This window comes from Thamnophis sirtalis, unplaced genomic scaffold, assembly GCF_051295495.1.
Source record: "Thamnophis sirtalis isolate CommonGarterSnake01/CBP01778 unplaced genomic scaffold, rThaSir2_p1.2 scaffold_6, whole genome shotgun sequence".
Classification (NCBI taxonomy): domain Eukaryota; kingdom Metazoa; phylum Chordata; class Lepidosauria; order Squamata; family Natricidae; genus Thamnophis; species Thamnophis sirtalis.
Genome location: NW_028261386.1, coordinates 73,897,925 through 73,924,240, shown reverse-complemented (window position 1 = coordinate 73,924,240; position 26,316 = coordinate 73,897,925). Strand labels below are relative to the sequence as shown.

The following is a 26,316-nucleotide window of genomic DNA, read 5'->3' as shown; positions in this document are numbered from 1 at the left end:
AAGTTGGAGACAGATCATCCTGGACAATGTCTATCTAGATGGTCACTAAGGATTGACACTGACTTAATTATTCATAATCAATTATAATAAAATATATTTTTGATTATATCAAATGTGTACCATATTTAGGGACAACAAATAGTAAATATGTCATAAACAATGTAAAATGAAATAATATAATCCAAACATTCCACATTAAATTTTATCTTGCTATTGAGTTATATTTTGTAATCTCAATATCCATAACCTCACATTAAGGATCAGCACGATAGAGCTGCCAAGTGTGTGGATACTGTTTATCCCTGCATTGTTCTTGTGTACAGCAGATGTTCTATTCCCATTGCCTGAAATTAATAATAATACCCGGGTGTATTGGAAACATAATAATGTGCAGCAGAGATCTAAAATCAGCTGTTCTGTTTACACAAATGATTAACATACCACGGTTATTATGGAACCATGGGATACTTCCAGCATACCTGAGCATCTGCATATTTATCAGGACATACACTTGAGGCATTATCTGCCAATCATAACAATAATCAGCGAAGTACTTATCAACAGTTTCCTTGCCATTAATTTCCTAGTGAGATACAGACTTAAATGAAATTTCAATACTGAAAAAGAAGCTAGACAGATGAACCTGATATTTATAGAATATTTCAACCCATTTTAAATAATAATAGGACAATTGTGTGTCTGTGTTGTCTGTGTGTTCATGTGTGAGAAGGAATAGTCCTTAGGAAAAAATTTGAGGAAAGGATTAAATTGCCCCACAATGATCCAATCTCCTTCCCTAATTGATTGCAGCTATCTATTGCAAGACATCCACATTAAAATATTTGGGCCTTTAACAATAACATCTACTACATTCACAACATTTATCAAGGTTTACTTCAATATCAATAATATACTATAAACATACAGTTCAATCTCTCTGCAGAGTTGTGATGGCAGTTTACAATCCATTAGATTTTTCCACTCTTCTGCTGTACAAACACTGTGATATGAAAGCTTCTCCATTGTTACCCGATATATACATTCTGAATGGTGAATTCTGTGATACATCTGCAATAATGGTTTAATGAAAGTAATTTGTATTTTCCCCTTATTTGAACAAAATTCCTTAAGGGTTTCAAACTAAAAAAGTTATTCTTCTTAGTTACACCTATCCAAACATGCAATTACTGAAAAGCAATCAGACATAATTTAACAGAAAATAATTTGTTCTATTCTTTCTTCCCTTTCACAGCCTCCTGGGCTGCTTCATCATGACTAAATGATCCCAGGAGTATCTACCAAAAGTATATAATTCCAGCATGGTCAACCAAGATGTTAAGATCTTTCCAGCTGCCCAATATAGGAAGATGTTGGAAGTGGATGATCACTTAATGAGAATTGCCAAGGGACCATTTCATACCACATAGGAAAAGACATTGTAAACCACTCCATTATTCTCCAAATAAAGTCACATGATTAGAAAATATAAAGTGACTGAAGATGTAGTGTTAGTAGATAGACCTCTCTGGTTGGATAATATTCAACTTGTTACTGAGAAAGAGCTGAGAATATTGCATGATTATGACATGGCTAGATTAAAGCATTTGGGAGCCTAGTACTTGATGTTACCATGAAGGAAAATAAAAACTGAAATTGTAAAGCAAATTTATAATGGATTCATGGAATGCAACAAGCATAAACAATGGAAAAGGTCAACACAGTGAAAGATTAAATGAATCAACAACTCCTTGACATACTGAAGTGGACATAAATTGGATCCATTCAGTCAGAAAATCATACTGTTCATCATTCAGTAGACAATATCAAAGAAGGAATGGCACTGCTTTTATAGTCAGGAAAGATGTAGCATAAAAAGGGCGTAGCATAGGAAGGACACATTAGGAATAATACTTGGCTATAATACAATCAATGACCAAATAATATTAATTAGACTTTTTAGGCAGTTAATATAATTATTATCCAAGTTTATGCTCCAACCACTAATGCAAAAGAAGAAAAGATTGACTTTTTTACAGTTAAAAGTCAATCTGAAGCCAATAGAATATGAAATGTGTTCTTTGTGATTGAAGACTGCAGCGTCAAAGTTGGAAATATTGCAGAGAAAATTATGGCCTAGAAACATGAAATGAAGTAGGGTATGATTTACCAATTTCTGTTAATCCAATGATTTCTTAATTTCTAGTTGTAACAACATAGTCTTCCAGCAACCAAAACATTACCAGAATGGAGAACACAGAAATCAAATTGACTGTATTATTGGTACAAGGAGATGGGAGAGCTCAATTATTGCAAAGAAATGGCTAAGGGATGATTGTGGAACAGATTATGTGCAAAGTGCAAGCCAAACTAAAGCAGAGGAACAAAGCCAAACAGTTTTTGCAATATGATCTTGACTATCAACCCCACATTTGCACGAAGAAATCAGGAATTAGTGTGAAGTCCTGGATCTCATTTATAGGAATTTACTAATCAAAATGTTGCTAAAAACCAAGAAAGCTGAATGTCAGATCAAATGATGGAAATTGCAAAGAAGAAATCATAGCCAAGGAAGGCAAACATCTGAGAAAGGAACTTTACAAAGAGATTACAACATTAATTGATATACAAAAAGATGTAAATGTGCAGATAGTAACTAAAGAAGATCAGACAAAGATGAAAGGTGCATCCTGACATTAAGTTGAAATCCAAGAAAGTACTGAAGATATTCCCAAATTATAAGAATCTGTAAAACTAGAAGATAGCATTAGATCAGCATTTTGTCATTACCAGTCTGAATCGATACAATATTTGCAGAAATATGGCAAGACTAAAAGGAAAATCTGAAAACTTCTAACCAAAGTATATCAGTGAATCTGACCAGCAGATGGGAAGACATGAGTTTACTTAGGAGGTTTAACAGAGTGTGCGAAGTATCATAAAATATTATTAATTTTCCATGACTGTAAAATAATGCTTAGGATCATCATCCAATTCAGACTGCCTTTTAGGACCAACTATTAACAGTAAATGAAGTAATGGTTAAGAAAGAAATATGCTGTAGTCTATGCTGGAGGTTAAATATATTTGAAAAGTGGTTGCAGGAATTGGATGTGTCTAGTTTAATGAAAAGAAGGGCTTGGGGTGATAGCAATGTTGCAAAATCTAAGGGGCTGCTGCAAAGAAGAAGGGGTCAACTGATTCTCCAAAACTCCAGAAGGTAAGATGAGACAAAATGGATGGAAACTGATAAAGGAGAAAGGAAAATTTCCTGATAGTTAGAAGAATTAATAGTGGAATGACTTGCTTCCAGAAGTTGTGGGTTTCCAACACTAGAGATTTTTAAGAAGAGATTGGGCTCCTATTTGTCTGAAATAGTATAGGATATCCTGCTAGAGCAGAAGCTTGGACTAGAAGACCTCCAAAGTCCCTTCTGTAATTCTATTATTCTGTACAGATAGTCCTTGACTAACAACTTTGTTTTGTGACCATTAGAAATTACAACGCACTGAAAAAAGTGACATGACCATTTTTCACACTTACAATTGTTGCAACATTTCCAAGATCATGTGATAAAAATTGAGATGCTTGGCAATTGACTCATATTTATGACGATTGCAGTGTCCTGGGGTCATGTGGTCACCTTTTGCAATCTTCTGACAAAGTCAATGGGGAAGCTAGATTCATTTAACTGTGTTACTAACTTAACTGCAGTGATTCCCTCAACTGTGGCAAGAAAAGTCATAAAATGGGGCAAAACTCACTTAACAACTGTTTCACTTATCAACATAAATTTTGGGGTCAATTGTGTCGTAAGTCGAGGACTTTCTGTACACCCTTAGTAGGATAGTTATGAAGGCCTTGGAAAAGATATTAAGAGGCGGGAATGTCTTCATCTACAAAGATCAGAATTGGGCTTTTCCTGTGACACTCTATGAAGTTGGACTTTGGAGAATGTAGGAGGCTTGCTGTTTTTGAACTTTGGTTTGGAGAAGACTCCTGAAAAAACTGTGGATAATCAAAAATAGACAAACAAATGGGTAATTGAAAAAATCAACCCAGAGTTCCCACTTGAGGCACAAATAATCAAAATCCAATTATCATACTTTGTGTAGTTTATGTGAAAACCTAACTCCCCATAGAAGTCTATAATGGTTAAGAGATGGAAGGAAAGAGAAGAGAATGATAATCAGCAAGATGGAAGGACTCTATTAAAGCAATGATGGGTGCAGTGTTGGAAGACCTAAAGATTTGAGGTAAATCATCCTGAAAAAAAAAAAAGATTGATAACTAAGAGTCAACACTATCTCATTGGCACATCATCATTATCCTCATCAAAGAAATAAAATTGTTTAAATATTTTAAATCAAGAACTTAATACAAACAATTTCACAATATCAGAATCAGTTTAGTGCTTGTAATCACTCAATGTAATAATTAATAGTGGTCCATATATTATATTCAAAATAATATTATTTTGGTTCACCTTGTTATTTTTCTAGAACAAAACTTACATTAGCACAGTGTAATGCCAAAGCACAAAAGACCGCAAACATTTTAAAATTGTTCTCATCGGTTTTAGAAAAGGCACTTCCAGTTAGTTTGTTCACCATCTGCACAACACCTATGACACTTCCTCGACTCACAATAGGCATGCATAAAATGTTCCTTGTTGTATAGCCTGTGTAGAGATCTACCTCCCTAGAAAATAAAAAGGGAGGAAAGAATAAGAAAAGGAACCAGTCATTCATTTCATAGTAAGGCATTCATTTTATTATCAATAGTACTGAACATTTTTTAGTGAGTAATCCAATGTCCCCTTGGGAAGTCACATAGATGTGTATGTGCAGTCAACCTTCCTTCACAAAAGGAAGGTTGACCTTAGAGGCCAGCATAAATCTTTATCACCAGTTGCTACTCCAGTGGATCTAACACCCCACTCCTTACTTTTCACCATAATATCTCTTTTCAAAAGTCAGTTTCAAGGTTTATTGTCATTTGTATGCCGCCCACTCCCTAGGGACTCTGGGCATAGTAAAGGAGGCTGGCCCTGGTAGCAGTATTTTCTCAGTTGCAGGAAAATAAAGAGAATTGAAAAAAACATGTGAAGCAAACAAAAAAACCCACCATTTCATAACTCATGTTTGTTAGGATTCCTCTGTTCCTATTCAAACTACTTTATATACAGTATATCACAGAAGTGAGTACACTCCCTCACATTTTGTAAATATTTAAGTATATCTTTTCATGTGACAACACTGAAGAAGTGGCACTTGGCTACAATGTAAAGTAGTGAGTATACAGCTTATATAATTGTAAATGTGCTGTGCCCTGAAAATAATGCAACACATAGCCATTAATGTCTAAACTGCTGGCAACAAAAATGTGAGGAGGTGTACTCACTTCTTGATTTGTTAAAATACACACAACAATCTTGCAAAGTCAACAACATTGTTTCTGTACTTCAAACAGGGGTTAAAGTGGAGACAATATCTAAAGTCACTCTGACTTTATTACCAGCTTTGATTTGATCCAAAAATATTCTAATGTATACTTCACCACAGAAATTTTCCAATTAATAAATAATTCCAATAGTGTATGAGTTATACATATTAAGTTGTCTCTGGTGCTTAGGGATGCAGTTGACTTGAAGAAGTTTTTGGGAAAAATAATAATATAACTCATTAAGTCAAAGCAGAGGTGTAAATAAGTGGTTTATCCTAATGAGAAACTGCATTCTGTGCAATTTTATGAATCTATTAGACATGTAACATGCATATGACAAATTGACAAGCTTAAGCAGATATTAATTGTAGTATACCTCAAGATTTCAAAGCCTATGATATAACCATCTCATTAACTGTATATTTTGAATATGTTTTTCTTTTACAAATGTATGAGCTTTTTTAAAAAAAAAACCAATTAATTAGCATTCATTCTCCTGATAAACAATACTTTAAAGGGACAATATAATTCCCATATTAATTCATAAAGAAAACAGTCTTCAGCAAACATATATCAGTTTTAATGCAAAATGATAAATATATTTTATTTTTAATTGGTAGCTGGAGATTATTTACATTAAAGGAAACAGCTGTTTCTTTTAAACAATCTATGTCTTAAAATGATATTTATGAACACTTCCTGTTCTTAGGTAAATATGCTCTCTAACTTTGACCAGGATTCCAATTTTATATCCAGTGTTGGAAAAAAGAAATTCTTACCTGGAAATGTTGCTCTTGTGGGAGGGCATTTAGTTCAGAAAAAGTCCAGCCTCTGATGCTGAATAGGCAAGGCTAGGAAGCATTTCCTAAGGAGGTAGGACTTCTTTAGCTCTCCAAGTTAATGCCAAGGTAGGAGATTATAATAGGCAAATCAACAAAAAAAAATTTTTTAAGTTGCTTGCTAAAATAGAAGAACTGACCACCTCGATCAATATTATCAATGGTTGGAGAAGATCAGAATTGTCTCACAGTGGGCAAAATGATTTCCTTCCTATGAAAAGAACTGAGGTTCAGTACATAAGAATTTCTTTTTCTCCCCTTATAGGCATGAGGACATTCACCTCAGGGATGTCAAAAAAAACCAACAAGATAATACAGCACATGTTTAGTTACTTTCAAGATGTCTGAAGGAATAAGCCATGATTTCCTTTAGAAGTTGATGAAATATTGTGTATTCTAATTCCCAAAGAACTATGACTATGGTTTATTTGTTTTTCAGGGTTCCAGAGAAAAATGAGAATACTTTATTTAAAGGTTTTGTTTAGAGTTTGAGTCCCTTCTATATAGAATTCCTTTTTCGGAGTTGTTCTATGTAAAAGAAGACAAGACTACTGTTGATGAACTGATGGAAAACAAGTGGCAGATCACTGAAAAGTAAGTTTCTGTAAAGCTATGCATCACATTATTGACGTTCATCCGAGATCTGTATTATTGACTTTCTTCAATATGTAAAGGTTTCTGCAAACTGTGTTCTTCACATGTTGATGGAATAGATAAAAGCTTAAGAGTTGAAATTTGCCACCAATTGTCATCAGAATTTAGGTGAGGAATTTCTTCATAGCATTATGACAAGCTAACAAAACATTGTCTTATTGTTATGACTCAGAAATGAAGGATTGGTCCATGAAATATCATCACAAAGTTTCATTTTCAAAAATTCAAAACTCAGATTTGGTATGTAAAAATATATGGATATAGTTTTTGGGACATAGATGTGTTATTCACATAGATATTTTGAACCTGGCATTGCTATCAGTGCTACACTGCAATGCTCAAAACTTTGACACAATGATTAAGCACAATTCAGAAGCATGAAGGGCATTTTGCTGCAGAATGATTAAGACTTGGTGTCTAGTTCTTAAGTCTCTAGAAATAACAGAATATTGATTTTGAAGAAAAATAATACAATAACCAGATAAAGAGGAATTCTGTGGAAAAAAACCTATGGCTTTTTTCTTTCTATTATTCCTTTAATGCCTGAGGTGGGGTAAAAAGAATGTTCTCCTGCCTTCTAGATCATTATCAAATGCTGCTCCATGTGTCTACAATCTCAATTGTTGCTATGAATGAACTCTTCATTAAATATTAAAGAAGGATTCTGTTCAAGAAATGCTTCCTCTGACACAAAAACACACATGATTTTTACTTGTGTGGGCCTCCAAACTGAAGGACAAGAGAAGATGAAATGCTTTGTAGGAACTCAAGTCTCTTGGCCAGTTGAATTCAAATCCAGCATTTCCCAACATTAGGGAGAGATGAAATGGCCAAATCAATAATGCTCCACAGCATGAAAAATGGAATGGAAATTATGGTGGTTAAACATGAATGTTAAAATGTTTCTCTCCACTTACTTTTATTTTTACTTCTGGTTTGTACGCATGTTCTTTCTTTTAAAATATTTCCCTCAGCTTCTTTCAAGAGCTCCAAACTTTCTTCTCTTGATTAAAGGAAGGAAAGCTCAGGGTGTCTAGAAATAAAGCTTGCTTCCAAATGTAGCCCTTGTTAGCCTTTTCCATCTAATCCTATAAATGGGACATTTTCAGAACTGAATGCGCTCACACTTATGAGGGGAGAAAGCTATAAACATTGCTATCAGACGGGGGGGAAAACCTAACTTCCAGCATGAAAAACAGAATTGTTAGTCCTGGTTTGAGCCACATTTCTTCTGGAAACTGGATACACTGGAAATAGTGGAAACATTCTTACCATAAATTTTTGTTCTGTATAGAAGACATTCCTTAACCTTGGGATGGCACTAGTACATTGGCTGGTTTAAAAAAAAAGTTTCTCTAAGATAAATGGCTGATTTGTTCTCCTAGAGCAAACATCCCTTAAGCCCCTGGCCTGAAACAGAACAAAACTACATATCTATGCCACAGAGTCCCAAAAGTGCTTTTCAAAAGACAACTGGATTGCCTTGGGTTTTTTTTTTCTTGAAAACATTTCACTTCTCTTTTTAAAAAAAAAAAAAAAAAACCTTTTTATTTTGTTTATGCAAACTTCACATCTTTGCAACACATTACACTTCTTTTACATATCTGTTGTGATTCTTTTATCTGTACAAATGAGTCTTTTATAACTATAACTTTATATATATATATATATATATGTGTGTGTGTGTGTGTGTGTGTGTGTGTGTGCATTTATATTATTTCATACATCTTTTTTCTTCATTCTATATACAACATTCTATATATTCTATATAACAACCTTTATTACATTTGAGTCATTTTGTATCCATTTCCTATTATTTATTTGCTACAGTCTATTTCATATTTATATCTTTTAATCATTTTCCAGTTTTGTAGTTGTTTATTAATTTGTTGATCTTTCTTCCTTTTTTGCTTTCCTGTTTTTTCCCCCTTTCCTCTAGCCAATTATACCTTAAATCCCATATGGAGTAATATTCGGATTCTTCTTTCTCTTTAAATTCTTCCGTGAGCCTATCCATCTCTGCAAATTCCAATATTTTTATTACATTTATTAAATAATTACTCACCAACAGAAGAAAATGTTTAAAAAAAAACATTTCACTTCTCATTCAAGAAATTTCTTTGCTTCTGAGAATGAGAACTAAAGAAGCTTCTTGGATGAGAAGCAAAATATTTTCAAAACCAAGAAGATCCACTTGCCTTTTGAAAAGCCCCATTGGGACAATCATGACCTGCATGATTGAGAATCTCCATAGACATTTATGCCATTGAGACTAACATATGTAAACATGAGCATGTCAGAGCATGTTTAACTTGACTTACCATCCCAAAACTAAGAAATGCCTCTGAGAGACAATTTATCTTACTTAAAGAACTAAAAAAGTTAATGGCATAAAAATGCATCAAACATACCAAACGTGTGCTGAAAGCCAAATGAATTTCTCCTACCTGTTAAAACGTGGATCTGCATAGGCATCAGGTATGTTGAGGACTTCACCAGTTCTTGCTACCTGACCAGCTATTCCTTTTTCAATGGAAAATCTGCATAGATTTAAAGAGATGTGTCCTATTAAAGCAATATGCTGATATGAAACAGTAACACTTGTAACTGATAAATGTCATTCATCACTAGATAGTATCTCACCAGCTGGGACAAAAGGCAAAGTTAGAGCTATTTCCTAAGAGGTGAAGTATCCTATACACAAATTAATAAAGTCAAGAGCTAAGCAATAATATCATTAATATCTCACTGTAACAGGATCTGCTCCCAGAGTATTTTTATAGTAATGAAGATATTTTAAGAATACTGTTTTCCCTGAGTCAGGTGCCCTCATGAGTCACCTCATTCCTGAAAGATTTCCTGGAAAATATTCTGCACAATGTAATATCATTGATGTTATGCTAAATTTGTGACGCCTTGTGAAATGACCAAATACTCACATGGGAACCAATAGGTTTTTGTTCTCCCTGAAGTGATTCCACAGATTATATTTAGATTAAAAATCAGTATTTTGTTAAAATAGTAGGTAGGGATATCACTTTTGCCTAGACCCTGGAGTGGAAAGCCTTAAATAAGTCCCTAGGTTTCCTAAGAGGATTGACACGGTCAATGCACATTTTCCGTGTAGAATTTAAGGGGGGGGGGGTCTCAAAAATATAACATTAATTTGATCCCCCAGGAAAATACAAAGGGTTTGCTCTTAAACTGAACTGAGTCTTAAACAAGAGGAAATTCAAAAAGTAATACCAAGCTTTTCAAGAGAGACTTTGGAATAACTTAAATAAAATTTGGTGGAAGATGATGCCATGTTATGAAATTAAGGAAGCAGTTATGAAAAATGCATTGCTTATTCAGAGAATGGGAGAAATTGTTTTCTACACCACCAGTAACATTACAGTACACAATTGCCTTTTCAATCACACAGAACCAATCTCTCTTACCAAACAACTGTTTCCCATCTCCATCTAAATTCCTAAAGTCTCTGGAAATGCTTTAAATTTATTCGTTAAATTGACAGAACATAGAATCATAGGACTGGAAGGCACCTTAGACGTCTTCTAGTCCAATCCCTTGCTCAAGACAAGAAAGCTTATACCATCCCAGTCAAAACATTGCCCATTTTTGAAAAACTCCAATGATGGGCTACCCACAATTCCGGGGGGGGGGACTATTTCAGTGATTAATTGTTTTCATTGTCAGAACATTTCTTGGTCAACCAATTGTGAATTCACTGGTGGTAGTACTATCTATCCCACCTTTTTTATCTTAGCAAGAAGTCTACTTTGTCAAATTCCTTACTGAAATCCAAGTATACTGTGCCCATAGCATTTCTCTGGTCTTTATCAAAGAAGGCAACATATTGTCTGATATGATCTGTTTTAATAAATCCATGCTGGCTTCTAGTCACCTTGTTCATTTCTAGGTGCTTACAAATCCTCCACTAACTTCAATGAGAACAAAATCATAAAATGATAAAAACTGTCACAGTATCTGTAAATACAGACGGAAGTTGAATTAAAGTATGAAACTTGTAAAAACAAACTCCTCCTCCTACCTTATTTCTTTGGTCTTCCTGAAGACAGGCTTCCCTTCATGTACTTCTCCAATATCAAACAAGTCTGAATACAACTCATTGTTCTTCTGATCTACCTGGAAGAGTGCACAGCGATCTGCATTCACCAGGTTTTTTGCATATATCTACAAAGAGCAAAGCTGGATTAACCAAAGTGAGTATGGGACAGGGCCAGAATTGTGTTATACTAATATACTAAGAGTAATTAACCTCAAAACATATACAATTTCTGTCTTGTTTATGGAACTAGGTAGATGGTTATATACTGTAGACATGTTATCTGTGAGAGACCCACTATTAAACTATTTTCTCCAAGATCAGGCTTCACCAGTCTGCAATCATGGAAGATGAGGTTCTAAAGAAACCCAATCTTCACAAATATGGTACATAAAAACTTCAGAGGTTGTGAATTTTAATCTAACTAAAATGTTTGATGATTGATGATTCAAATGGCAAATGCAAACTATTTTTTCCTCATGATAATGTATTTGAATTAAAAGGATCTTTAAACAACATCTGTATATTTATATATAATACAGACTACAATACTGATAATCTTTTTGCCAAAAGCATGGTGCAGATAAAAACACATGTTTAGCTCCAATTAGATTTCTTTCCCAATAATGAAAAATGTATTTATATAATGAAAAAGCAAGCTGAAAGAAAGTAATTTATCACCGTATTTATATAATGTACTTAAGGAAATAGTCAAGCAAGTTCTAACATATAAAGTTACTATTAAGAGAATAAATAAAAGGTTCAGTTCAACATGTAACTTTGAGTCTCTACCATTTAAGCATTTAAAGATCTCTAGAGACACATTTCTATTGGTAGACTTTTAATTATTGAATTTAATACTAATTTTACATTACATATTGAAGTTTTGTATTTTGCTTCTTTTTAATATTGTCCCCTGCTGAGAGTTTATTTAAGTAAATGGAAGGATATAAATATTATAAACATTTAATAATCAAAAGCTCTTCTTCATGTTTTGTTAATTCTCCTTTTCTCCTAGGCCATATCTGTGAAGTTCTAAAGAGACCTCCAACTCACTAGAGTTTATCTGCTGATGGGACAAGGGTTTTACTAAGGAAATAAAGAATTTGCACAAAAACTTTTTTTCTGAGGCAGGAAGAATTCATGAACATATAGGGCTGCTCAAATAGCTACTGTTGGCAAGTACTTGTTGCTATAGAGTAAGTTATTCCAAAGTGTGTCAGATTCGTTTTGAAGCATATAAAATAATTTTAGGGACAAATGTTATTTTACTTTGAATCTCACCATGCTCTCGCTACCACTATTTATAGCACTGTCATCATTTTTTCAGGTCACATCAAAAGTTAGATATCAGATCCACAATCACATTGTTAAAAAGCCCCAAGCTGCTCTTCCCACCTTGAATTAGTTAAAACATTTTAAAGTTTTTATTATAAATATTCAAAACAGCTTGCAAAGGACATACATGTAAAAATCTAGTATTAATATATGAAAATAACATAGTGAAATTTTAGGAATTTGCCTGTGTTACTACTTGGGATTAACCTTTCAGATGGTTCTTACTGGTTTCAGAAAAATTCTAGAACCCAATACTAATCACCAAACCTTGGTTTGCATAGAATTGCAGCACTGTGGACTTTCACTGTGCCTGACAGCTATTGAGGTCTGGATTGGGGATAACAGGCTTTAGCTGAACCTTGGTACAATGCAGTGGCTATGGGTGCAGGGAACCTCAGGATCCAGTTGTTTATCATTTTCAGTTCTGGATGGGGATGCACTGGTTCTGAGGGTTCTCCTAAATCCATGACTTTTGCTCAAAGGGCAGGTGATGGTCATGGCTAGGAGGGCCTTAGTGCAATTTCATGTTGTGCACCAGTTGCACCTTAACTGGATCAGGAGGCTTTGCACACAGGCAGTCATGCCCTGGTCATCTTTCAGTTGAATTACTGTAATGGGATCTATACCCTTTAAGAGTATTCTGTACCTACAGTTGGTGCAGAACACAATGGTGGGGACAATTCTGGAGGCTCCTAGAGTGGTGCACATAACATCACTGTTGTACAAGCTGAATTCATTACCAGTCTGCTTTCATGTCCAATTCAAGGTGTTGGCCATTACCTTTAAAACATTTTAGAATGTGGATACAGGGTATATGAGAAGCTAATTCACCTGAATTGGATTTGCCCATCCTATTTGATCCAGCAGAAAGGAATTGTAACAGACCTAATCTGTTAAGGAATTTCACTTGGTGGGACCAAGGAGAAGACCCTTTTCCACTATGACCCTTGCTTTACGGAACATTCTATCACCAGAGGTGAGATCTGAACCAACCTTCCTGACCTTCCAAAAGGGTTAGGGTTAATGGAGGCATTCTTTGTTGGAAGTGGTTGTTGGGGTAAGAAGACGACTTCAACCCCATGCTGCTCATCCTCTTGGTTCTATTTTTAAAACAATTTTATTATTAAAGGCTCTTCTCCTACCTTTGCTCACCAGAATTCCTTAGCGGATGGGGTCCATAGCAGGCCACTTCCACTGGTGTGAGTGGGATGGACTAGTCCAATTGGGATGAGACGGTTCCTCAAATACCCTGGACTCATGCCATATAGGGCTTTAAAAGTAATGATCAACACAAACGGTAACCAACTAGATCCCACAACAGTAGTGTTATATATGCCACTCTAAGGGTTCCCACAACTGCCCATACTACTGTATCCTGCAAAACCTGTACATATGTTTTATATTGTTTGTTAAAACTTTAAATTCTGAAATAATAATTACTGTATGAAGGAGAGATGTATTTAGGTCAGAAATAACCACATTTCAAAGATTCTGTGGCCTGAATGATACTAAAATTTAAGTAAAAGTTATCTTACCATTATATTTTCAAGTAGAGAATCTATTGCAACTATGTTATCAAAGTAGGTTCTGTAGAAGAAGAAAAAAACCAAATTTCTTATTGTAATGAAATTCTTTTTACACTTCAGCATGATTTAGTTCATTTTAAATTTACCAATTTAAAAGATATTTTTACCTATTTCAGAAAGCTTACATTATAAGTTTTCTTACTGAAATAATTTTATAGGTACTGGGTTCCAAAAGTTATGTCTAACAATGAAAGGAGTTATGAATCTATAAGATTGGTACATCAAAGGCAACTACTAATCCCTATGAGTTTCCAGTGGGAATTTTGGATTTCTCCCAAGGATCAAAGTTCCATCACCTTGACAGCACTTGTCCAACTTTGAGAGCAATTTTATCAGCAGATGCCTAGAATATTCCTTATAGAGGTTATCTGGGTGATCCGGCTTGTGGGAATGTGGGAGACCGGGAAAGAGATGCTGCCTAGGGAACAATCAGATAAGAGGGAGTACAGTCCATAGCTGCATAGTTGACAGAACAAGAGGCTCAGGAGAGACCATCCCTAAATTATCAATTTATTTCCTAGTCAAGAAAATTGGGCAGGTTTTAAATCAGTATCTGATATAATTAATAACTGGATGCAGGAAAAAAACATATTCTATAAAGGTGATGTTCAGATTTTTGTGTGCGTTTGCACATGTGCATGCATGGACCATTTCCTCTAATCCCTATCCTATACTTTTACAATTAATATTACAATATTTCCTCTGCATTATACTATTACAGTAACTATTACTATGCCCTATAGTATTGACTATGCAATTGACTATATATCAAAGTTTTCTTCTTACAAAACCTGTCCAGTCTTTTTTCTTTTCTCTGCAATCCTATCTATTTCTTTCCTCCCTCTGTTAATGGCCCATTTGTAGAAGACTTGAACCTTTTCTGCTTGTGTTTCAGCTTGCTGGGACTTTATACTTGATTCTTATCTGGACTGTCCATTTCCTCTGAAGGAAAAGCATCTTCTTTCTTTTGGCTGCTGCATCTTGCAATTTACTGGTGGCTGCAGAACTCCAAAGAGAAATGTGATATTGTGTCGCACCCTAACCCTCTATTCCCATCCTGTACTCTCCTCCCTCACCTGTGTCAAGGTTGCAACTTTATTGCAGACTGTATTATAAAATAGTATTTTAGTGGAGACTGCCTATTATAAAATAATGATCATATGGACCTGTTCCTAGTTATAATTTATGAGTATATAGGTGGTCCTCATTTAGTGACCATAATTAAGATGGGCAACTTGATCATTAACCAAAGCTATGGGAAACCATGGCCATGTTTATGACCTTATTTTAGTTTTATTTTGCTTTACAGGCATGCAAAGGTTGGAAATGTGGGGACTGGTTGCAAAATTACTTTTTCAACATCATCATAACTATAAACAATCACTATATGAGGCAGCCACTAAATGAGGACTACCGGTAATAACCTCTCATTATTCATATCGAACGAAACTGCACAACTGAACCAATTTTCAGAGCAATGAATAACCCACAATAAATATATCTATATTAATTATTTAAAAATATTCATAATATGACTGTAGAGACTCACTTTCAGGTCACTTACTTTGATACATCAAGCAGGAAGTCATTCAGTTCAGTCTGTTTGGCCAAACCCCTGGATACCTGATGCAAATGTAGGGAACACTATTGCTTATTTAAGCAGAAGAACAAAATCAGAATGAACCTACAAACATAGCTATTACCTGTCCAGAATTTGCTAAGAAGAAATAAAGCAAGGAAATACATATATAAAATTCAAGCTTCATATATGTCGTACTTTAATTTGAGGTTAATTGTTGACATATGTATGCTAATAACTCTAATCATACATTGAAAAATGGCACTGACCTTAAATAGCAATAACACTTAGACTTATAGCACTTAGACTTATATATTGCTTCATAGTGCTTTTATAGTCCCCTCTAAGCGGTTTACAAAGTCAGCATTTTGCCGTCAAACAATCTGGGTCCTCATTTTACTGACCTCTGAAGGATAGAAGGCTGAGTCGACCTTGAGCTGGTGAGATTTGAACTGCTGAACTCAGTGGTGGATTGCTAACCAGTTTACTACCGGTTAGCTCATGGTTGCGTGCATGCACACAACATTTCTGCGCATGCACAGAAGTGTCTGGGCTGGTGGCTGGAGCCACCCACCACTGCCACCACCAATTCGGCCAAACCGTGCCAAATCGGGAGCAACTCACCTCTGGCTGAACTGCAGCTACCAGTCAGCTGAAGTAGCCTGCAGTACTGCACTCTCACCACTCCGCCACCTCAGCTTTTTAAAACTACACCCTACCTTCTCTTTTCAGAAAAGTGGAGTGTTAGCTCAAAATGCAAACCCAGTCTGGACTGATCCCAAATTAGAAGGAATTATTAGAAATACACAAATGATTAAAAAAAGGCCTTCAGCTTAATGTCCATTTTTTGCAATATCAAAATATTACAGAACAAACTAATAATATTTTATATCCTTAGAATTAAGTTATTATTCTTAGGAAAATTAACATTTAATCCAGAGATTTACCTCTACTTGATGCATTGCTATTGAGACCCACGAAAGGTTTGCTACTGCAACCTGGAAGAAAACCACAAACTTTTGTTTATTTGGAAGACAACGAAATTTGTCTTGTTTTGAAAATGCTAGCAACGTTTACCCATATTTGGGTTATGTAAAATAATGAAAGGTATGCATCTAGTAAAAAGGTTTATCAGTTTAAATGACATCTAGGTAATTGGGTTACATTATTTATGCTATTTATTTTTCCATTAAATTTTACATTTTTATTATCTATTTGATAAATACACTACTCAAGTTATCTAGCAGAAAATTAAAATAAGAACATGAATTAAAGCAATAATGTTAAAATATCATTATATAAAAGACTATAGAAGTATGCAAAACCTTTGGGAGTCATCTTGTCTGAAATATCCCCTACAAGAGGGATGGGCAGCTATGGCCCCTTTACAACCCATGGCTGACTCAGGAATTCTGGGAGTTGAAGTCCACAGATCGTAAAGAGACCATAGTTTCCCACTCCTGCCTTACCACCTTTCTGAAAGTGTTCTGATTCTCTTCTACTTATATCAAAAATGTTCCAGATTCAAAACAGGCAATGCCTGTAGTAGGGTTGGAAATGTAAATGAAATGCTTTCATTGAATATAGTTGATTTCATTTAATACAATATAATAGCTGCTCCCACCCCCAGTCTTCATATCTTTGTGTAAAGATAGCAGTACTTAATCATAATGTCCATGGAGAGCTCAGGGAAACTGCCTCTAAAATGCCAAGTTAACCAAAGTCAAGAGTAAAAAATGATATGGAAACAAAAAGGAAAAAAACTTGGTTTAACCCTATCCTACTTTATTTGAAATGCAACTCAGATGCTACCACCACAATATCCCCAAAAAGATCTACAGTATTATCTATGCCTATAACTAGTTATGAGTCCAAGACACTCATCACCAAACTCTGACTATTTGGAATATTACAAATAAATGTTTTGCAATAGATTCTATGCAACCTTCCATTATTAATATGAGAAGTAGGATAGAAGGGAGTGAGATATTGGATAGAAGGAAGGGAGATACTGGATAAAGAAGTTCTCCCTAAGGAATCCCATCTTGTTCTGTGCCTTGCTACAATGTAGCTTGTATTATATACACCTATGTATCTGGCAAAGACATCTACAAGTAAAATGGCAAAGAGGATATAAACAGGATACTTAAAGTCAGTTTGGTGTAATGACTAAGAATTAGTTTTCATGATGGAATGTAGTCCAGATTCCCAGGAGGGAGAGAATACATTCTAGAGAAGCAAGAGACAACTCAGTTCATATAGTTGGTGTGTGAGAGTAAAGAGGTGAATACAGCTCCTCCCTAACTGTTCCCAGAGTATATTCATCACTTGCTTTGGTTTGGCAAGATTCTGTCCATAGATGTGCAACCATTAAAAAAAATCTGCTTCAAAGAGTCAAGTATCTTTCTTGCTTTTGTAGCCTGACATCAGGATAGAAACCAGGAAACCATGAGTTCTAGTCTTGCCTTAGGCATAAAGCTGGCTGGCAGACTTAGGGCTAGTTATTCTCTCTCAGCTCGACCCAATTCATAGGATTGTTGTTCTGAGGAAAATAGAAAGAGGTAGGAATATTAGGCATGTTTGTTGCCTTAAGTTCTTTACAAAAAAATAATGAAGGTAGGATTTAAAAAATCAAATAAATAAATAGAAGAAGGACAAAAGTGCAGTGCCCTGATATTAGTCTTGTGCTCCTTCTTCAGACTGAATCCAGAAGTGTACCAAATGTATCACTCCAATTCCCTTATGGAATATTGTGGGGCTGCCAGAGTCATCCTGTACAGAACACATAGTCCCAAAGTCTCTGCGCTGGGCATAAGAGGTTTCCTCTGGTTTTTTCATGTATTAAACATACACCTGACAGTGAAATGGGAAGTCATCCACTTCTAAAGAGAAAACAAGGTTGGCCATTGATAAAATCTGCCCAGAGGAAGAAATATAACCAAACAGAACAATGTTAACACTCATTGCCATGTGTAAGATTTTGCCACATTAGGACATTATTTGAGGCAAGGAGACAACTGGATCTCAATTGGTGATGGTTCAAGTCAGCATCACTGGCATTATCTGACCCTTTGCTTCTATTTAATAACCTTGGCATGGCCATCAGGAAAACTGTTTCTTCTGATTGCAACACTGACACAACTGCTAAAGCCAATTAGAATGATTGTGCAAAAAGTGCTAAGGTCAATATCAACTGTGTGGCCAAATGAAGGATGTTTAAACTATTACCCTAGGCTCATCATGCCACTGTATAAAACTTTACTTCTCATCTAATGTATCTTGGTAGTCTCATTTAGCAATTGAATATCCTCAATATAATTTCCAGCCACAGAACTACATGTTAGCTGCATGGAATTATATATGAATATGCTCACTGCTACATTTAAGATTTACCTCTTGGTGACTGAGATGGAAAGTTTCATTACCCCATTTTCGATAAAGCTCCAGGATACCAATTAGATCTCCAAGTACGGTCACAATTGGCAAACAAAGTACAGACTTGATACGAGTCCCTGATTCCAGCCCAGTTCCTTTGGGAAACCGTTCATCCTGGAAAGGCAAGTGCTGTTTTATATTAATGATATAATATTTAGTTCATTTATAATGGAACAGTTTTATTAATAACTAGGATAGCTATATATTTAAGCAAAAATCCACGGATTCTCTCACAGAGATTCTGTCCAATGCTGAAAAGTAGAACTTAGAATAACTTTATTGTCACTTTAAATGTGCACTAATCGGCATACATTAAAATTAAATTTTGTTGCATACAGTTCTCCCAAGGGTCACCACTTCAAATGTACACTACATAAACATGATAACAAATAAAAAAATATGCATGCAATCTAAATAATTATAATTATTATAATGTAATGTAAAAACATGTGATGCTAAATTGTGGCTTTAATGGCTTGATAAGATGCGTAGAGAAGTATATGGACCTTTCCTGTTCTATTATTTATCTATTAAATTAAATTATCTGCATTGAACAGTGATTTTTCTTCAGCACTTTTCTTATGCATAAATAAGAATGAGGAAAATTCTACGTTTATCTAAATTTGTATTTATTTATCACATTTTCTAAATCACCCTAAGTGACCATGTTTGCAATGGACTTGATTGGTTATAGTGAATTTATCTTCTTTCATAGTCTGACAGTAGCCCTTAGTTTTTACATCTATGTAATTTTATTTACTGAATGATACTCTTGAATATGCAGCATACATATTTATCAGATAATGCTTGCACTTTAGTCCCATGCTGATAAAACAGCAATTTGCTACCAAACTTTCAGTAAAGTTATGAAAAGGGGAGTTGCAGCATAAATGCAAAGGAAATGTTTCTGGAATTTAGGTACTGTAACTGATATTACTAAATTGTTTTTCTAAAACATCATATCTTGAAGGGAATAATTCTTGACCTGCAAATGTTTTGAATTCCTGACATCTCCATACAACTTAGAAAATACATTTCTTTATGAATCCCTGGCTGAGCATATACAACCATTGTATTTTTCTACTAGTGAGTTGCACCTAAGAAAAATTAAAGGCACAGAGATTGAGAATGCAAATGTAAACTGAGGAATTTAAATACAGGTAGCCATTGTTAAGTTATTGCATTATTTAGTGACCATTTGCAATCATGACAACGATGAAAAAGTAACTTTGTGATCAATTCTCACCTGTAAAACCTTCACAGCTCTGTAAAGCAAAGAAAAGCCTATATAGATCATAAGCACAGTTGCTGTTTCACTTAGAAACTGATTCACTAACAACTGAATTACCAGACCTAATTGCAGTTGTTAAATGAGGACTACTTGAATAGGCAAACTGAAATAGGTAAATTGATTCTGGGCATATTTAGAATTTTGAGAACATAATCTCACAAAATAGTTGCTGTGCTGGGATCACCCAAATTCTGCAGAAGAATTCAAGAAGCTTCTTCTGCAGAACTGGAGAAGCTTCTTGGCTGAGAAGCAAAACATCTTCAAGGAAAAACAAAGTCCAGTAGCCTTTTGAAAAAAACATCTTTGGGATGACTGACAATCTCCATAGACATTGTGCACAGATCAGTTTTTAGACATCCATTAGCCAAAAATTAATAATTCTAGTTTGAAGCCCTTGATTTTCTGAAGACATATTTAGAACCTTCATAGTAGACGTGTTTCTCCTCCCATTCCCAACATTCGCCTTCAAAAGTTTCTTTGAAAAGTTCCTTTCTACCAATACCAAAAGTCACTTCATCTGACTCCAATATTATTTTTAAGGAAGATAACTATTTACCCCCAAAATATCTTCTATTAACAGTGTTTTCTTAGATTTGGCTACATGAGCAGATATTGTGGTGCCGTATTTAACTGGTCCTACAGGAACAAGTACTGGTTGTCCATCCTTCACTCTTGGTGGTGTGAACATGCAAAGACTCTGAATAACAAAATGGGGGGGGGGGAGAAAGTCCAATTAAATTCTTTGCACAATAAATCATTAAACATACATGAAATCAAAATCTAACAGCTCACATTCAATGTTTGTGCTGCTAGAAATATGACAAAAATTATTGTTTTATTTCAAGTAGATCTCATGCAGCCCGATCAACAATAACAGATTGCCTATGTGAGTCAATCCATTATTACATAGATTTCAATTCATAATTAATATTCTATGTGCCATAACAATCATCTGAAAGCTCACAGCTTGTACCTACCTCATCATCAAACTCATTACAATATCATTTGAATTTAAATATGAAACTATGGAGAAGAAAGTAAAGAAGAACATAAAATATAAATAAGCTACACTGCATAGAATACATAGAAAATTAACAGCAGAAAAAAGATCCAGTGGTCCACCCAGTCTGTCCTTTAAAGTTTTTAATTTTATTTTCTATTTATGTATTTATTTATAAAAAAAATTAATTTTTTTGGCAGATGATAGACAAGTGTTTATCCCAAGCATGTTTAAACTCAGTTGCTGATGGAAGTTGGTTCCAAGCTTTCACTACTCCTTCTACAAAGTAATACTTTCTAATTCCATTGCCATCTATCAGTTCCCTTCCCTGCACTAGGATGCCTTGTAGAATTCTGTACACTCAAAAAGAATTCCAGTTACCTCTGGGACAAATTGTCTCTATGACTTCTGCTTGACAATGTCACAGCAAATCACTATAACTTTGTGGGACCTTCTCAAATAATAGCATCTGCTCTTATGCAACTGCATGCCCTGAGATTCATCTGATCCTGATCTTTTAGAGCTTCCATAACTCCCTTTTTAGACCTCGTAATCCCTTAATTTTGGATAGAGTCAGGGTGACTGGATGGAGCTGAGCATTTACCAGCCAAATGCTCTTCCTGATGCCAAACAGAGTTCTCAGTAGATATTTTTTTTCTTTGCACCTTAGGAGAGAATCATCTGCTGTTACCTAGGCTTGAGTGGTCAATCTTCTGAGTGGGAGGCGAGCATCTTCAACACTAGGCCACCATGCCGCTTACTTTTAAACCTTCCATAATAAAAACTCTAGGATAGGAAAAATTGGCTTGCTCCACATTAGTAATCTAGTGGAAAATATGTTTGTACAGATAGTCCTAGACTTATGGGATCATACACAAAGCAGCTGCCACACTTGATTTTAAAAGATTTTTGCCTTGGCTGTTAAGTGAATCAGTGTAATTATTAAGTGAATCATGCAGTTCTTAAGCAAATCCAGTGTCCCCCATTGGTTTTGCTTATAAGAGATTGATTGGGAACATCACAAGCAATGATCTCATGACCCCAGAACACTGTAACCATTGTAAATGGCACATACCATTTGCCAAGTGCCAAGATTTGGAAGATGTGATCATGGGGATGGTGCAATGGTAGTAAGTGCAACGACCAGTCATAACTCACTTTTTTTCCAGTGCCATTATAATTTCAAATAAATGCTAAACAAATGGTTGTAAGTCAAGGACTACCTGAACTCTTATTCTCTCCCCCCCTCCCCCTGTGTAGGCCAATGTATTCTTTAAGTGACTGTTCGTTTGGTGTTCATGTTTTTTACTTGGTATTTTGTAAACTACCTACTCTATAAACTACCAAACTACTTCGTGATTGAAGTGGCCCACAATCAACAAAGACAATAAAGAAATGAAATATGAAAGTGCATGTGTCTAAATGTCTTACAGTGCTCTTATAATTAAGAAGCCTGGCTTGTTGCTTGTTTATAATCACTTTGCCTGAATGATCTTGATTTTTACAAAGTTACAAAACACTGCAATAGTAGCAGTATTTTTTGAGTTACTAGCAGTGATAATTCTTTAAGCCTCATATGAAAGGAGGGGGAGGGGAAAATCTCAAATATTTATATTCATTTATATCATCACAGACATTGTAAATAAGATCTTTCGCTACAATATTGAGGATCAACACCTGAACACTAGCAAATATGCTTTGGGTGATTAATACTTGTGTCGATCAATTTCAAAGCCTCACTGTTGAGTATTCAATTAAGACCTGTAGGAAGATCAGTATTCATAATCTCTTATTCCCTTTATATCCTTCACTACTTCTCTCAGCATTTCATCTTGAGCAAACAAATCAAGCATGCAATTCAGATTTATATTATTTCTTTATCATGTATATGCACTGGTAGACTGACGAACCTAGTGTAAAAAACCCAGACTTTTTTCTAAGCAGATACTGAACAGTCGCTATTATGATTCAATTTTAACACATTTTTTCTGTACTTTTCCTTCTCATTTTCTACCATTCCAGTCTCATTACCTCCATTCATCACTGTCATCTAACTGAATAATATTTTTCCTGAATCATATTTATATTTATACATTTCTTCAGAATGTACATTTTCCCCAGAACTTATTTCTGATTTCTCCATTTCCTGAGCTTCAATATGCAACTACATACCAACCGATGGATTCCTACTTAACGAACCTACTCTAGGTTTTATTCCTACTTAATTCCATTCTACACTTATTCAGTCTACTAAATTCCATTCTACAAGCATTTATTCCATTTATAAATCAATTTTATGTTGTACAACTGAAGGCAGTTGTAAAGTACTGGCCTAATATTTGAAATAGGAAAAATAGATCTTGCTTGTAAGTCCTAATTATGAGTTTGGGTCACAGCCTAATGGCCAAGAGTAGTCTTCATGGTAGCATCACCCAATATGGAGTATTCTCTCAGAAAAGCATGCTGCCTCACTCCCTTTGTCACCAATACTCTTAGTTTAAGTAACAAAACATTTCAAAGATTCAAGTCTATGGGGATAAGTTAAACACATAAGCACAATTAATTCACAGTGTTTTATAATTTATGTAATTCTATATTTACTAGGCTTGTCTATAAGAATAATTGAAAAGAGGTTTCATTGCCAATGCATAAAAGTATTGAACAGAAGTAGACTGACAGTTCCAAATAATTCAATATAAGTAAAATAGTTCTAGTGAAATGAAAAGTAATTAATCATGTCAGGAAAGTGATACTTTAATGCAGTATTGATTATGAATGAAGGCAAATATGTGTGCCAGAATGTGTGGTGAGAGAGAAGTTCCTGGAGGATGGGCTCTAGCACAACACCTAAATCAGAAAGCCAAACCTCTGGTCCTGGTAACCAACCTTGATAAGATCCTGCAATATTGACTACCATGAGATTATGTAGGGAAAGCCTAGCTGAACTTCTGAGGTGAAAAGTAGAAGTCTCCAACTTCTCTACCCAAAGTCCTCTGTGTCTACACAATAGGGATCTGCTTTAGGGAAACTGTTTGATACTTCCTCTACCTATCTTTGTCTTACTCCACATCTTCTCCCTGATTCTGATGTATGTGAGAGATACTCTCCCACTTTCTTCTCAAAGTCAAAGCTAGATTCTCTACAAAAATTGGGGGAGAAATGCATAATGCAACCTTCTGGTTATATAACATAGATCTATGTGACTGCAACATTCAGGTCCTCCTGGCCTTTGATAGAGAATAAACATCATCTCCTTTCCTTAATTTTGGCATACAACTTCTGCTTTTTCTAAAAGGTTCAGAACTTCTCTGTATCCAGCAAAAAGAAAGAGCTTATGGAAAAGCTGAATCTTTATATGACCCAACACATGTATCTCTTTTTCTCAAAAAGATGTAGATTGTATGCCTGAGATAAGAATGAACTACCCCCAGAGATCCGGACCTTGCCCACTCTCATGGCCTTCCGAAAAGCTGTTAAAACCTGGCTATTTCGGCAGGCCTGGGGCTGTTGACCTCATTTCTGAGGTCCAGCCCCAATCAGATTGGGTGTATGGGAGATGTTTTTTTAAATTGTTCTTTTTTATTTTTTATTAATTATCCTTCTTGTTTTGTAAGCCGCCCGGAGTCCTCCATGATTGGGCGGCCTATAAATAAATAAATAAATAATGTATGAGCCCAGCCTGATAGTCTATGTATTATCATGAATAAAACATCATAAGAGTTTAATATTAAGCTTGTATATTGGCAATATCTGTTAATAAGGCTTATGAGAAAGTTTGCACTGTACATAAATGCTTATGTGTCTTGAAGTAAGAAACAGTGAATTTTAGTTCACCTAAAACAAATGATATGTTTAGCTGATACCAAGCAAGCTCTAGCAGACAAACAACAGATTCTAACTTGATCCAAAGATGATTTGCATCGACAAATTGGGTTCATTAAACCCAATCTCAAGGAATTTGGAACTTTCTCCCTCACATGGGAACCATCAAACAAAATTCTAAAGATGGCCTTGACTCTGTGAAGAGATTTTTTAGGGGTAAATGGGGGATCTATTTGAAAGAAGATGCCCAAAAGGAACGTTGGCCCTATGAAATTCCACTTAGTTCTTTTGATTTTATTCACCAGAAATATTAACAATCCCTGTTATTTGCAATTCTATCCTATAAATACTGAAAATCTCTAGGTGGCACTGTCTTGTGCAAAAAGTCAACTAATATTTACCCATGTATATACACAAAGCATGAAGATGTATTTGTGCTTCCTTATTATCTATTTCAGAATAAAGATCTTGTGTCAACTAAATACGAGGTATGGATTTATATAGTCTTCTTTCTTATTTTCAGCTTTTTTAAAGGAATATGAACACAATGACATTTGCCCATCTCTCTCAGAGAGGACTCTGGCTGGTATACAATAACGTTTAAAAGGAACAAAAGCAATAAAGACGATTAGGAGTTGTGGTGAATGATACAATCCATTCCTGCTAAATTTCCCCATCTTATGTGAATTAAAGGGTTAGTGGCCTCAATAATCCTTCTTGGTGGCTGCCCTCATAACTTGCCTTATTTCTTGGGATACCTCATCACCTTTAAGAAGGTATTAAGATGTCTGGGGTATCTGAATGCTATGAGTATAACATATGGGTGCTAATGGTGTTAGGACTTCCATATGATAAATATGTGTATATTTTTGACTATATGTTTCTGGTTTGACAGTGAAATATGGTAATGAAATAGATAGCATAGCTATTTTTGTTTCAATAAATTAAAAAAACTAAAAGACTGCTTTTTAAAGGATAGAATCCATCTCTATTGCTCCAGTGCAGAGGACAGAGAATTTGAGAAGAATTAAATTTAGAGGAAGGCAGATTTCAAGTAAATATTAAATACAACTTCAGAACAGCAACAACAGTTTGGCAACGGAGCCAATTACTCAGTCAAACAGAGGAGAGGTCTCCAACCTTGGCAATTTTAAGACTTGTGGACTTCAATTGCTGGCTGAGGAACTCTGGGAATTGAAATCCACAAGTCTTAAAGTTGCCAAGACTGGAGACCCCTGAAACAGAGCATGTCCTTCCCGAG

The 26,316-nt window shown here is 35.1% G+C and overlaps 1 protein-coding gene across 3 annotated transcripts in view; it reads right to left on the bottom strand.

Annotated features, from left to right (window-relative positions):
• Positions 1-26,316, bottom strand: part of PDE10A (phosphodiesterase 10A) — a 136,641-nt gene that overhangs the window by 25,823 nt on the left and 84,502 nt on the right. For 2 of the 3 annotated variants that reach the window (XM_087718197.1, XM_087718198.1), the window contains exons 6-14: positions 20,790-20,930; positions 18,901-19,056; positions 16,455-16,505; positions 15,493-15,572; positions 13,878-13,929; positions 10,990-11,132; positions 9,383-9,475; positions 4,512-4,698; positions 926-1,068 (exon numbers count right to left, since the gene is read on the bottom strand). In XM_087718197.1, the coding sequence (XP_087574323.1) occupies positions 926-1,068; positions 4,512-4,698; positions 9,383-9,475; positions 10,990-11,132; positions 13,878-13,929; positions 15,493-15,572; positions 16,455-16,505; positions 18,901-19,056; positions 20,790-20,930 (1,046 nt within the window). The remainder of the gene's footprint in view (positions 1-925; positions 1,069-4,511; positions 4,699-9,382; positions 9,476-10,989; positions 11,133-13,877; positions 13,930-15,492; positions 15,573-16,454; positions 16,506-18,900; positions 19,057-20,789; positions 20,931-26,316) is intronic. The other variant, XM_087718199.1, reaches the window with a different exon arrangement.